Source organism: Bacillus rossius, chromosome 10 (genome assembly GCF_032445375.1).
Source record: "Bacillus rossius redtenbacheri isolate Brsri chromosome 10, Brsri_v3, whole genome shotgun sequence".
NCBI classification, from domain to species: domain Eukaryota; kingdom Metazoa; phylum Arthropoda; class Insecta; order Phasmatodea; family Bacillidae; genus Bacillus; species Bacillus rossius.
Genome location: NC_086337.1, coordinates 54,960,956 through 54,975,460, shown reverse-complemented (window position 1 = coordinate 54,975,460; position 14,505 = coordinate 54,960,956). Strand labels below are relative to the sequence as shown.

At 40.8% G+C, this 14,505-nt stretch overlaps 1 protein-coding gene across 1 annotated transcript; it reads left to right on the top strand.

Annotated features, from left to right (window-relative positions):
- The first annotated feature begins 448 nt into the window (after nucleotides 1-448).
- Nucleotides 449-14,458, top strand: LOC134536185 (lipoyl synthase, mitochondrial). Its single transcript, XM_063375825.1, has 7 exons — nucleotides 449-565; nucleotides 2,071-2,373; nucleotides 3,565-3,721; nucleotides 4,585-4,642; nucleotides 5,686-5,844; nucleotides 7,877-7,992; nucleotides 9,802-14,458. The coding sequence occupies exons 1-7, from the start codon at nucleotides 518-520 to the stop codon at nucleotides 10,035-10,037; spliced, it is 1,077 nt and encodes a 358-aa protein (XP_063231895.1). The 5' UTR covers nucleotides 449-517; the 3' UTR covers nucleotides 10,038-14,458.
- The last annotated feature ends 47 nt before the right edge of the window (nucleotides 14,459-14,505 follow it).

The following is a 14,505-nucleotide window of genomic DNA, read 5'->3' as shown; positions in this document are numbered from 1 at the left end:
GAGTACAGGGCCTATTGATTCGTATTGCAATCTTTCTAAAACAGGACTGCCGCCAGAGGGCGTAACATGAATTGCAACGAGTTTGAACTATATTTCAGAATATTTTTGCTATCTTAAAAATTTATTGAGTACACTGATAAGTTTAATGTGCACCCCAGTGTTCACATAAGAGAACTATTATATTAGGGTAAATGCGCAACAAGCAGTTGACTTCGGCACCGACGTATTTAAGAAATTTTAACTTCAAAAACGATTCTAGCATTTAGCAAAATCGTAATTGTTGCAACCAAACATTGCAGAAACGTTACCAGCCATAATAAATAACCTAATTTGCAGAAACTGCGTTCACTGCGTAAGATCAGGCCTTGCCGCTAGGTTACTCTGCATAGCGTGTTTACCGTTTTTTGATGGCTTTCCTATATTGTTCTACCACAATATTTGGTTTGTTGTTTATCTATGGTTTTTTACTTTCTGCTGAGGGTAAATCATACTTTGATTAGCAATAATAATTGCAGTAATGTTGACGTCTAAAGTTGGGTTATTAACATTTGGAAGAAATATAAAGGTATGTTTATATCTCAGGCTGCCGTTTTGAAATAAAAAAAAATACAAAAAAAATATTTTGGAAGTGTAATCCCAAAGGAAAGTAGCTTTTTCGAAAGAAAAAAAGAACAAAATTACAAATCCTTAATTTTATTTTTACTTTCTTTCATCTTACGATTCATTCTGTTGAAAGACGTTATGGTGCATAAGTTAGGTTATCAGTAGTTTACTCTTTTTATCGCGTGACTAGTTTAGCTCAGCTACATTGAAAATACTGTGAAATTATGTGAACATTTGGTTTGGTTATCTAGATTACCGATTCTGTGAAATCGTGTGAAGCGTTGAATATATTAGGTTAGCCATATTTAAAATACGTTTTTAATGTCTTTAACATTAGTTTAAGATATATTAAAAATACTATAAAATAGTAAGGATCTACTAACTGAACCTAATTTATACTCAACACAAATTAAAAAAAATTAAATGTGTGCCAAGCCGCATACTATTGTTAAGTATTTTAATGGTAGCCAACCTAACTGAGCCAACCATTTGCACAATAAATACCATGGTGTTTGTAATACATCAATCTAACTTAATTACTTACTAAAAGGGCATACTACTGGTAAACTTCTAAATTGCAAAAAATTTTCTTTTTGGCATCTTAAGGTTTTTTTTTTTTTCAAAGCACTACTATTGAATTACCTGACTTGTGCTCCCTCTGAAGTCTGAATACATTTTCATGCACACACATACTGTCAAGCCAGGGCCGCAACTAGGGGGGAGCAAGCGGGGCATATGCCCCGGGCGCAAAGCTGTGGGGGCGCCGAAATCGCTTGAATTGTAATTCCTTCCTACTACAACTGGTAACTGGTAAAAAGTTTTTTAACTTGTATGCCAGGAATGTCTAATCTGATTTACAATATGTCTCCACATAGCACCATTTTTCCGTGGGAGGGCCCCCGGACCCCCCGCTTTATTGGTGTGGTATGTGCAAAAAAAGAGGCGGGGGGGCGAATGAATCCATTCATGCCCCGGGTGCCAGAGACTCTAGTTGTGGCCCTGTGTCAAGCAACTGTCTTGTGTATCCTTATACTCTTTATGGCTGCTTGCACTTAAGATCAGAGAGTTTTTATGACCCATAGGTATAGTTACATATTGTTAGACAAACACTATATCACAATGGATATGTATACAATTTGTAGACTGACACTGCATATAATTTATGTAGGGTTTAGTTTTGTGCTACGCTATAGAATGAGCTTTTCAAGTGCAAAAGGGTTTAAATTACATAATTAAAACTAAAATTTAAACATTTACACAGATTTAATTTTTTTTTTTAACTAGGTACCTAGCTATCTTTATTGTATAGTTTGCAACTCATCCCAAAAATGTCCCTAGTATGAAATGTAGTAGACTATGTAGCCCTAACTAGTAACTTGTCAAGTGCAGGAAGCCATGATCTCACCGACAGTGCTGTGACTACTGTGGTTATGTTGACACACTTCCACCCTGACACACGCGTTGCAGGCGGTGCGGCTGAAGCACGGCGCACTCCCGCCCGGCCCGGGCCTCGAGGAGTTCCTGGGAGAGGCCCCGCCACGAGACTGGAGCGACTACGAGGGGCGGCTGCGCCGGGAGAGGGGGGAGGCGGGGCGACTCCCGCTGCCTCCGTGGCTCAAGACGCGCATCCCCACGGGGCACAACTACGGCCGCATACGGGACCAGCTGCGGCAGCTGAACCTGCACACGGTGTGCGAGGAGGCGCGCTGCCCCAACATCGGCGAGTGCTGGGGTGGCGGCGAGCACGGCACTGCCACTGCGACAATCATGGTGCGTACAGGCCTGCAGCTTGGCCCATTCGTATCCAGTTGCTATTTATAGCTTGAACGCTTGAACAATACCACATCATTGCAGAGACTTGCAACATGCTAGTTCGGCCATGTGACTGTCTAAAGGTCATATAAATTTAAAAAATTTTTAAAAATGGTAGCTTGCCGGAAAACTGTTTTCTTGCTGCCTACTTTCTGTCTAGAGAGCTGTTGTGGCTCTGTGAGGTGGTGAGTGGTGACAGTGGCTGAGCCGTCACTGTAGGTCGAGGGCAGGGGGTGAGCTGGTTCCTGCCCTACATGATAGTGAAGGCTGTTATCAATATTTGCTTTTCTTTGCAGTAGAAACAGAATAAAATTTTTCTCTGTTTAGCCATTCATTTTGTGGCGCACCATAGCATTCTTGATGCCTGTTCGGTGCAGTGATTTTTAATGAAATACGTAGTTCTTGTTTTTAATTCAAAGTTATCAAAAGTATTAAACACATGACCAGAGCTTTCAAAAAGGTGCATGTACCTACGCCTCGACAAACAAAAGGTGAGTGGAAAGATGGTATAAAATATTAATTTTGGTGCTGGAACGTAAAGTTTTGGTGTATCAAGGAATAAATTTTTTAAGTCCTAGCGTTTTTTTTTAATGCAACCGTTAAAAATTTAGCGTACAGTAGATCTAAAACTAAACAGCCAATCCCTTTGAAGTTGCTTGGCTTCTGGGTTGTAGCTGCGTTTAAGGCGAACATATCCCCGACATTTCGGGTGAGGTTGCAGTCGCCATCATCAGGCCAACGAGTCGAAAAAGAAGGCTGTGATTGGCCCACAGCTGCAGCCAATAGGGAAACACTCCCCTCTGAGGCGAGAGTGTTAAAAAGGCAGGAGAACTTGTAATGACCTCAGTGGGTAACTCTACCCTGAAGATAACGACTGCAACGTCGACCGAAACGTCGGTGATGTGTTCACCTTGGACGCGGCTACAACCCAGAAGCCAAGCTAACTTCAGACAATGGCTGCGAAAGCCTGTGATCTTTATTGGACAATCCCTTTGTTTCAGAAATATAAATGAAATACTGAAGTAATGCTTGACAACACTAGTACAGATGTAGCAGGATGTCAACTACATGGTGGACCTCACCAGAGGGAACACTGTGTGCCCACGGCGTGGTGCTGGCGTGCCTCCTCACGCTGAGTGTTTGCCGCAGCTGCTGGGCGACACGTGCACCCGGGGCTGCAGGTTCTGCTCCGTGAAGACGTCACGGGCCCCGCCCCCTCCCGACCCCGATGAGCCGCGCAACACGGCCGCCGCCATCGCCTCCTGGGGGCTGGACTACGTGGTGCTCACGTCCGTGGACAGAGACGGTAATGTGGAGCGGTCGCCCCTCGCTCGGTAGCGGGTCCGCGGGGCTCTGATAGTCCGTGTTTTCTGCCATTAGTGCTATCCTTGTGCCCGTCTCGGTGTCAACCATTTTTTGTCAACAAATTTTTTTATATCTTTCAATGTTTTACTGTGTTTGAGCATACCACATAATTTAATAGAATGCCTTGTTATTACTAGAGACTGACTGCCACAAATAGTTTATCTTGTGTAATACATATTTTTTTTATTAGCATTGTATCTGTCTGTTTTATTTCAGATTGATTATAACAGTAATAATTCTCTCAATAGTCACTATTTTACGGTCTCAGAAAGATTAACAAATAACAAAAAATTACAAAATATTAAAATTATAACATGGTTAATTAACGATAGTATACAAAATAAGACTTTTAAAATTGTCAAGCAGGGTTTTATCAATCTGGCCAGAGTGGGTGCCATTCACTCTGAACTGCAATCCAAGCTTGAGACATGAGCACGGCGGGCGACCAACAACCGCTGAATGTGGGTGAAACGTGAACGGTACTGCAACTGTTCACACGTTTACTACACTTGTGTTTCTTGTTGGCTTGCTGAATCAAATTAGTTTTTTTTTTATTATTAAAAAAACATATCAAAAAGCACTGCTGTTGTCAGCTGGCAACATGTCAAGCGGTCACAGTTATTGTAAACAGCGGTTAATGTAGGCTGGTGATGCACCCCTATCCGTCCAAACCTTTTGATTAGTGTGTTAGAGTTGGGGGGGAAAAAGGCTCAGGGCAACTGAGAGTAACGCAAGTGTGAGGTGCACCGGGTCGTCAGCAAAGACCCAGATGTGCGCGGCTCATGGCAGCGTGTCTGCTTGCAGATCTGGCGGACGGCGGGGCCGGCCACTTAGCGCTCACCGTCCGGGAGATCAAGAAGCAGTGAGTATGTGGTGTGATCCTTCCTTTGCCCTGCCCTCGCGGAGTGCTTCCATCCCGGTGCTTGTCGTGGGGACGGTACCCCTGGCCGCAGAGACCAGTGCTGCTGCAATAGGCCGTGCTTTATTCACGTCACACCTCCTCTTCAACATGGTGTAAACTACCTTTAATTTTTTTTTTATTTATCAGATTCAGGAACAATGAATTTAACTTGTATTTCTCTTCCCGAATAGAAAAAAAAAATCAGTATCATGTTTTTTAACCTGTGACGTGATATCACCAGAAAGATGACAAAACTCTTTTGTTGGGAGACATTGTTTCGCTTGCAGCAAGCTTGGAAAAATAGCAAAACCGTTTTCTTCCTGTTCGTAGCTCTGCTGTGATGTCAGACTTTAATAAGGATGGCAACTGTCTTCACAGAATATTAACATGCACACTTTTAGACTGTAACTGAGCTAACTTGGTAACAGATACTAGAATTTTTTTAAAAATTATGTGTATGAAATTCAAGATGTGTAAGCTGGTGCAGTGGTAAGGCACTGAACTGCATTCTGGCAAAGTTGGGTTCTAATACCCCTCCAAGCATCCTGGTTTGGGAGTGACGTAGTTCCTCCTTATAGACCACGGTCACTTTCTCTTGGTCCCTCAGCTGTGGTGTGACTTGCTGTAGAGATTTCAGCCAAATTAAATGGATAACATTCATATTATAAGCAAAATAAAAAAAAATGCAAGACCTGATTACAAAAAAAAAACTTTACGTAAAATGTACGATGCGAGCTGGAAGGCTGCAGGAAAGACGGCGTGAATAAAGGACGTGTCGCTATGTTGTTGGTACTGGGTATTTTTTTAAAAACAAACTGCATTCCTTTTGCATCTTGTTCAGGCTAAATGAAAGTGCAGACTTTGATGTTTTTTTATGTTAATCAAATCAGTTAACAGAAGAAATTTTCTGCTAATTGTACACAGTTTAAGATTGTAGCAGAAAAGTCGCCAAATGCAGTTCAATGGAAGTGAGGTTGAAGGTGAAAGGGACGGCCGTGTGGCAGGCGCCCGGCCGTGCTGGTGGAGTGCCTGGCGCCAGACTTCAGGGGCGACCCCGCGGCCGTGCGCGCCGTCGCGCAGTCCGGCCTCGACGTGTTCGCACACAACATAGAGACGGTGGAGGCGCTGACACCTCACGTACGCGACCCGCGCGCTCGCTACAGGTACTCGACATAGGGGCCGGGAACTTCAGCTTCTACTCTTTCCAAAATTAGTATGTATCTATTCATTTGTAAATTTCCATTTATTATTGTAAAATAAGCATTTTAATTACTGCTTATTTAAAACTTAATATTTACATTTTGAATGTTTGTAAACTACCGTATTTTCTCGCGTAAAGGCCCCGGCCGCGTATACGCCCCCCCCCCCCTCCTTTTTTTGTAAACATTTTTGAGAAAAAATTTAAAAACCTGTTTTTCTGGGTTTATCTGAGGGCAGGGCAGCTTGGCATGCATCAAACAGCAAGCCATGTATTGTGAGCGACGGGAGGTGATTTTGTAAGCGGCAGTGATACAGAGACTGGTATTATAGTTTGTCCGTTCTCAGTAGGACTGTCGTGAGGCATGCCAGACGTAAGCAGTTAGTGACTCGCGGGCTTGTGTTGATGTGCAGTGTTGTCGGAGAAGAAGAGGGGAAGTAGAGAGGAAGTGAAGGAGGAAGGGAAGTGGGTGGAGCAGGTACCTACACTCCTTGGTCTGGTTGGCTGGCTAGCTGGCAGGAGGGAGGTTAAGCCACGCCTCTGCCTCTCTCTCCCTCCTGCCGCGTCGCTGCCTCCCCCAACCACCCTCATTAGAACAAAGACGCACGACTTGCCAGTTGTTCCGCTGTTTCATTTTGCTTTTATTAAATGTTAGTGTTTCATATCTGAAAAAAAGAAAAATCTATTTTTTCCTCCAAAGAGACGAAAATTTGGAAAAAAAGGGGGGGCCTTTACGCCAGTAAATACGGTAAATATGCATACCTACAAATAAATCTCAAGTTCAATTTTGCACAAATTTTTTAAAATGCTTTTCTAGATTAAAACCACAAAAAATAATGGTGGTGCAATGTGCTAGTAAACATTAAGTCACGGGTTCAATTGGTAGAATAATGCAATATTCAACTGGATTAGTTACGTGTGGCAGTACCACAGATCACGCTGGTCATGAAAACTAGTGCTGTGAACAATTTACAGTAAATCACCAAATTGGTTCAGTTGTAGCATTTGAACTACCTGTACTACAGCTGTGGTTTACTTCATACTCTAGCTTAAGAAAAATGCAACAGAGTGCAGCCAGTTTTGAAGTTTTCCTGGGAAAAGTTTGCTTTATTGAAGTGGTCTTTATAGGAATTTGGACCAATTTTCACGCATCCTGACCCTTAAAACTATACCTGTTTAAATATTTTTTTTGTATGAATCTAATTAAAATAAACATAATAAACTATATCAGATATCAAATTCAAATATTAGCAAGAATATGAGAAAATACATATTTATAGAACATTTTTATGATAACTTGAAATTGAAAGTCATACTTCCTTTAACAAATACTGCCACATGGTTTCGTGGATTGGCAATAGGTAATTTATATTATTGCTTGTAAATACTTAACAAAAAAAAAAGCCAGAAACAAAAGTCTTTATTCCATTTTTTTTGGGCTTTTCTTTGGAGTGGTAGCAAACTTATTGCTTGCTTGTTCTCAACTTCAAAAAAAAATTCCATATTGCAGATCGCTCTGCAATCTTAACATGCTCAATATTGCTGGTTCCTAATCACGTGTTGATGAATATCAAACGTAACAGCCAGTGGCGTAGCCAGGATTTGTGTATGGGGGGTGTTAAGAAGCATGTTCCCCCCCCCAGGTATTAAAGCGGGTTGGGGGGGGGGGGGGCTCCGGTGGTCCTGCCCCGGGAAAATTTGCATTTTAAGGTGTAAAATAGTGCTATTTTATCAGTTTTCGGTACTTAAATTCAAATATTGTAATGGTAAAGATTTATTAATTTTTAATATGAAATTTGTTTTAGTAATGGATAATAAATTAATTAAAGATTTGGTGCTAAAGGGGGGAAGGGGGGGGGGAGGTTGAACCCCTTAACCCCCCCCCCCTTCCCCCGGCTATGATCCTGGTAACAGCGGCCAGTGCTCGGCTGGAGTGCGGACGAGGGCAGTGCCGAGATGCGGGCGTGCAGTGCAGCGGAGCGTGTGCGTGCGTGCAGGCAGTCGCTGGGCGTGCTGGAGGCGGCGAAGCAGGTCCGCGCGGACCTGGTCACCAAGTCCTCCGTGATGCTGGGGCTGGGCGAGACGGACCAGCAGGTGCGACAGACACTCGCAGGTACGCGGCCCGTCCCTCCGTGCTTGCTGCAGTAGCGCATCGCTCGCACTTCACCGGGTTCCGGGTCACAGTCTCCATGCAGATGAAGTGACAGTCCGTAGAGAATGGACCAGCCATCTAATAAACGTCTAATAAATCGATGAACGTCGGCTGCACGCACGAAAAAGTGTCCCACTACGGATGTCCCACTACGGATGTGCCCTGTTTGCTCATTGTACGCATGCGTGGCATCTCTCTTCCACTCGATTGGAACGACCATTGATTTGACTTTTCAATCATATTTTCGTCGTTTGAATGATTAATTTTATGTAATTTAACGATCGTCCACCGATTTTCAGCACAATCAGTACGGTTATTTAAAAGTAATGTTGAATATTCAAATACGTTTTGAACCAACAATGGTGTTTTACAGTTACACATAATAATTCAAATTACAACCAGGATCTTTTGCACAATGTTTTAAAAAATATTGTAACACATTATAAATAAGTTTGGTGTATTTGGGATGCGTATTTGTTATCAAATCGAGTTATAAAAACGAAATAATATTATTCTCCTACCGTGAACAAAATTTTTATAAATGTACATATATGTAACATCTGAAACTATTAATTATCCAATATGGCCTCGTGGCTGAGCGGTCAGCGGCGCTTTCTTCTAATCGTAAGGTTGTCGTTTAGAATCCCGGCAGGTGCGAAATTTTTTTTTGTACTTGTAAAAATAAATACGGCACGCGTAACATTTCAAAAGTAATAATTATATTTGAATAATGAATGCAAATAAAAGTAAATGTAATTAAATTGTACATTTCATTTCTCTCCTTTGTATCCATACAAAATAGTGATAATTCAAAAAAAAATTTCAATTTTATTCATAAAAGTATGCAGAGGTAGATTTTATCATACAAAAGATAGAAAAATTAAAAAAAATAATTCTTCCTCAAAGAATATAATATTTTTAATGCCTAAATGGTTTGGTTGCAAAAACCTATTACGGCTCAGTCTCAGGCAGAATATGATATTTCCTTTTCTTCTGGATCAATAATTTCATCAATGTTTTGTTATGACGTCACGTTAAACTATCATCTGTAAACCGACTTTACAGACAACCAATTTTTTGAATGTAAAATGGACACGGTCCATATGTGAAGGCCTTGTGTTTAGTGTCCTGGAAGGAGCGTACCATATATAACTGTAACCAATAAACACCTTGCAGTTGCTGGATTAATAAATAAATTTAAGTGTTTGCGATTATTTGAATGCTGTAGTGCTCCAAGGACTCGTGATGTGTTGAAACGTGCCACTCTGCACATGACGTCTGAGCGTGTGTCGTCCATTTGGATTTGCTCTTGGAACACGGACACGGTGCCATGTTAGGCATCTCCGGGTCACGGACGTGTGTGTCAGCTGAGGCGCCATCTGGGAATTCATTACTGTTTACATTTTGCTGTGTGTGTGTGTGTTTCTTTGCCGTAGTAAAAAAAAAGGTTACCTGAAGGTTAGTAAAACACTAAACATATTTTATTTACCTGAAAGTTGTCGGGTGAAACCAGATCTATTTAGTTTTTAGTTTCTAATGAGAGCAATTGCAATGTCTGCTGCTCTGCTCACGATGCCACAGAACTTGATTCAGCAGACGGACTGTTTCATGGGACTCTCATCCTCTACCTAAGCCGTCTCTCGGGCAAGTAGTGGTGCCAGTTTCACGTGGGTAGAGTCCACTCATCCTCCCCTATTAACTAATTTGATTGCATCAACAACATTAATGCACCGAGACTCCAGACGGCGTGTGTGCGTGCGGTGTCGGCAGACCTGCGGGCGGCCGGAGTGGACTGCGTGACGCTGGGCCAGTACATGCAGCCCTCCAAGAGACACCTCAAGGTCGTGGAGTACGTCACCCCTGACAAGTTCCGCCACTGGGAGGGGGTGGGGCGTGAGCTGGGGTTCCTCTACACGGCCAGCGGGCCGCTGGTGCGCAGCTCCTACAAGGCGGGGGAGTTCTTCGTGGCGAGCGTGCTGCGCGCGCGTAGGGCCTCCAGCGCCTGAACAGCACGGGCGTGCGATCACGTTTGGTACTATCACTTCAGTTCACAACTTACTTTGTTGTACATATGTAACATAGGAATTATTGTTTTTATTAATGTTATTTAATCGTATTTACCGTGTTTTATCGCATAATCTTCGCAACGTTATTTTTAGGGATGTGCGAAAGTGACTTTATCCACACGAAATGAAAGTGAAAGAAAATTTATCAAGTTTCGCGAAAGTGAAACGAAAATGAATTTTTCTATGAGATAAATATATTCTTAACGAAAGTTAAGCGAAATTTTTTAATTAACAAAGAAAAAAAGTGCCCCAAAATTTGCTCTTCAGTAATAAATTCTATTACATAAATCATTTTGGTGCCTTTTGATGTACAGTAAACTCCCGGTATATCGCGCCTCGATTGATCGCGGAATCGGGTATATCGCGGGTCAAACCATGTCCCCCAGTCAGAAATGAATAATAATAATGGAATAAATGGTTGACAGCCGATTAGGATAATTTTGCGTTGTAACTAACAAACTAAGCATCGGGCAGAAAAAAGCCTAGGCGTAGAAAATGTCCGCAGTAAAATTCTAAACAAGATATCTCCGTACATTATTCCTCTATCTTGTAGGGTTTTCAAATTATGGTCCAATCCAGCCCAGTGATATTTTCTGAAACACTAGTTCTTAACGTCTCTTTATCTCACAAATGAAGCATCGGACAGGGGACCTGATAAAGCCCACCGTCCAGCGACATCCAGCGTGACTCGGCTGGGGATTGATTTTGGATAGGCTTGGTTGTCGGCAAGCGCTGGGTAGGGAGAGGCGAGCCGAGAATATGGAGAGAGGTAGAGATTAGAGCGGGCAGAAACTGACGAGGGGGAGTGGGGGAGGGAATGTGTTCACGCAGCACACAGGCAGAGCATGAGTCACTTGACTGAGCAGCGTCGCTGCGTACAAGGCAAAATCAGGTAGTCCGGTGTTTAAAATTCCACTCCAGAATCTTAATTAGTACTTTACTGGACATCTGTATATAAATGTTTTGTTACAACTTAAACCTACAGACGTAATATTATTGGGTAATTCATTGTATTATACAAGTTCACCTTTTTACTTTGGTATAATGTTTTAACATTAAATAGTAAAGTAAATCGGCTAGCGTATTTTTAATCTTTGCCCAGGAATTCCCAGTGGTCCAATATTTACGTGAACCATACTGTACCACTTTTGCCATGAGGTAGTAAACAAGTCCCGGAAATGTTGGAAATGTTTATGTGTAGCGGTCTCCCGACCTTTAAACAGAGGCTGGGGAATATAACACTTGCCGATCCGAGCCACACACACTCAGCAACTCGACACAGCGTTTGGTGAAATAAGTAAAGACAAAGTTTAACACGGTTTTTAATACGGCGTCACTGATTGCGCTAAAATTAAATTGGCGCAATTTTTGTTTCCCCACATGTGACCATTTATGCATGGATAATAAAGTTTAACCACTTGACACGATAGACGATTCTTTATTTTTTTATTGTACGAATGCTAGAATCGTTTTTCCCGTATCTGCGGCCTACTTCTGCAAAAGACACTATCAGTAAGTAAATCTAGAATTTTTATTTTGTCAATCAAACTCGGTACTTTGCGATTCATATTCGGTTTGAAGTATCTCTACGGCCTTTCTTTTTATAAGACTTTGACCACAGAATCGTGTGTAACCGCACACACTGCACTTACTTTGTTACGGACACTGACGAAGCAGATACTGTGGCTAACACCACGAGACTGGCAGCAGCAGCTTGTGTGCCGCACGTGTGTATGGCGGCGTGTGGCGCGCTCGTAGGCCGCGCGACAAACTGTGCGCGGCACGCGGAAAAATAAAAACAATTCAACATTTAATATTTATCTTTAAAATTTATTATTTTTATTTTTTCACCCGTGTTTAGTGAAAACTGCGGATGCAAAGTCCGCACAAAGGCGGGCCGTCTATACTGTGCGTGCTTGCCGACCTATAAAGAACACAGGCGGTTTTTTATGCCTTTTGACCTTGGTCACATCGAAACATCGCGGTTATGCAACAACGCGGGTAAAAGTTATGTCCCCCGACAACCGCGTTAAATAGGGAGTGTACTGTATATATAAATATTACTATTTAATATAATCAACATCCGCCTTAGACCACACAACACAGCCCCATGTCACTCGTAAATTTCAAGAATCAATCCAGATCTTTCAGCGCACAGACTATTTCCTTTACAGTCGTAATGTCGCAGTCTATGATAATATATTTATCACGTGCATGGTACTGATGAAAAAATACGTGAATACTGCGGAACGGCCGCCATCTTGCACCACTGTCACACATGGCTAGCTCAGGAAGCTGTAAACTAGGCAATGGACATGGTCAAAACAAAACATAACAAATGGTTGCTGCCAAGTGGTCATTACATGCAGTGACTTGTTGACCTTTTCGTCTAATTGGCTGTATATTATGAGGATTTTATATGCCAGTCAGAGTATGTAAAATTTAAATAAAGCAGACGACAATGTTTTTGTTTGGCTGTGCGCGAATAAAAGTAGGTACGTTCTTTGTTTATGTGTATACGGTAAATACTAAATAGTGTACTAACAGTTCTGGAATGTATGTTTTACGAATATAGTACCTACACTACTGTTTGAAAGCAAATGAATCAGGTAATTTTTCAAATATTGCATGATTTTGTTTTGATACCTAGGCCTACTGTAATCACGGTTGAATTTTGTTTACTTTATCTGCCATGTTTGTTCAAATTATGATTTTACCGTATTTTCATTAACGTGAGTTTTTTTCATCACCACGTAAATTAATCTTAATGGAAATATTTTTTCTAATTAATGTCTTTATATGATTTGCATATGTTATTACATTATTAGTAATAACAAGCAAATCATATAAAGACATTACAGTAGAATCTCAGTGCTAAGTACTTACAGGTACCTCAAGTTTTTGTACTTAGCACTGAAACATGCATACATATCTTTACAAAGAGAAAAAAATATATAAAAAAATAGCTACAGGAGAGCCGCAATGCCATATGTATTCGCAACTGCGACTTGCTTTTTTCCCCGTGTCTAGTTCTCTGAGTATATCCACTTTTTCCTTAAGCGTGAATTGCTTTCGTTTCTTTTTATCTCCAGGATCATTCATATTGTAGCACAAATACAATGCGGTGTTTAAATAACGTAACCTGAAAATAAACTCAACAATAACAATAAACAATCCCGGCACAGACATCAAACAGTATTTTTAGCGTAGCGTAACACTTTTGTCTAAATAATTAATACTTCTCTCAAACCTCCGTCTTTCGATGTATCGAATGGTGTTGTGTTGCTCACGTCGCATACTACGTACGGTATAATCTATGGTTGTGCGCGCAACTGTTTGTTAACTTTGTTTTGAGAATTTAGAGGTTAGAAAATACGTTGCGTTGGTATTTGTGTATCTTTGTTCTACTACATTAATCATTTAGCTGGAAATTTATTTACCAGTTTAAGTAAATTTTGGTGTAGTAATGCCACGCTACTAGTAGAATTTATACGTTATAGTGAAAATGATACTTTAAACTGAAACCGTTTTGCATGGCGAAGATACGATTTTTGGCGGGGACTTAAAAAAAATTCGTTAAGTGAAATATACTTTATAATAAGGAACGTTATTGTACCGGTATTATACTGTACATTTTTATTAAATTACGATTTCTTTTTCAACTAGAACAAACGAACTTCGGTAAGCTATTGAACTTTCGTTTGGCTCGAAATATTTCGCTAAAAACGAACTTCGACAGATGAAATTCTTACCGAAATCGAAAATGAAAGTAGCAAAATTTCGATTTCGGTATCGGTATACCGAACATTCGCACAACCCTAGTTATTTTATTGCGTCAAAATTTGGAGGGAAAAAAGTTCTCGCATAAATGTCGCATTATGTTCTAAGCAGTTTGTGTTGGTAGTTTTCCTGTATAAAACAATGTATTATAAGTTTAAATTCAATATTTATTCGGATATTACTGCTTACTTATTTAATACACAAATACAAAGTTGTCTGATGTGTAAATTTTCTTTTTAAAACGTTTTCAAATGTTATAAACTATCTGTTTGTTTTTGTCGCCGCTGTGAACCACTTATAAAAATGTGGGCATCATTCATGTTAGGTTATGTTGATTCCCGTGTAGAGCTGCACAATATTGATAGAACGTGCGCGTTGCATGCTATTGAGTCCTACGTTAACTACATTTGATACCCCGTACTCTTTCGTGGTACATGTGTACTGTGACCATAGTTATGTGTAAGTTCCCGCTCATGTCCATCAGTTTTAGTTTTTGTATTTACAGTTGAAAAAATGTTTTTGTTGCATGACTTATTAATTTAAATTGTTAGGCATGCTTAAATAAATCTACTTTCCATGAATAGGTTTAATTTTTTATGAATCACATTACCTAACAAAAAATGCTTAT

Bases quoted from the DNA above. Each gene is read 5' to 3' on its own strand.
- LOC134536185 (XM_063375825.1), top strand. From the start codon at position 518: ATGTTGACGTCTAAAGTTGGGTTATTAACATTTGGAAGAAATATAAAG. The intron at 2,374-3,564 runs GTGCGTACAGGC...TGTTTGCCGCAG, and splicing joins CTGCCACTGCGACAATCATG to CTGCTGGGCGACACGTGCAC. The intron at 7,993-9,801 runs GTACGCGGCCCG...CGGTGTCGGCAG, and splicing joins GGTGCGACAGACACTCGCAG to ACCTGCGGGCGGCCGGAGTG.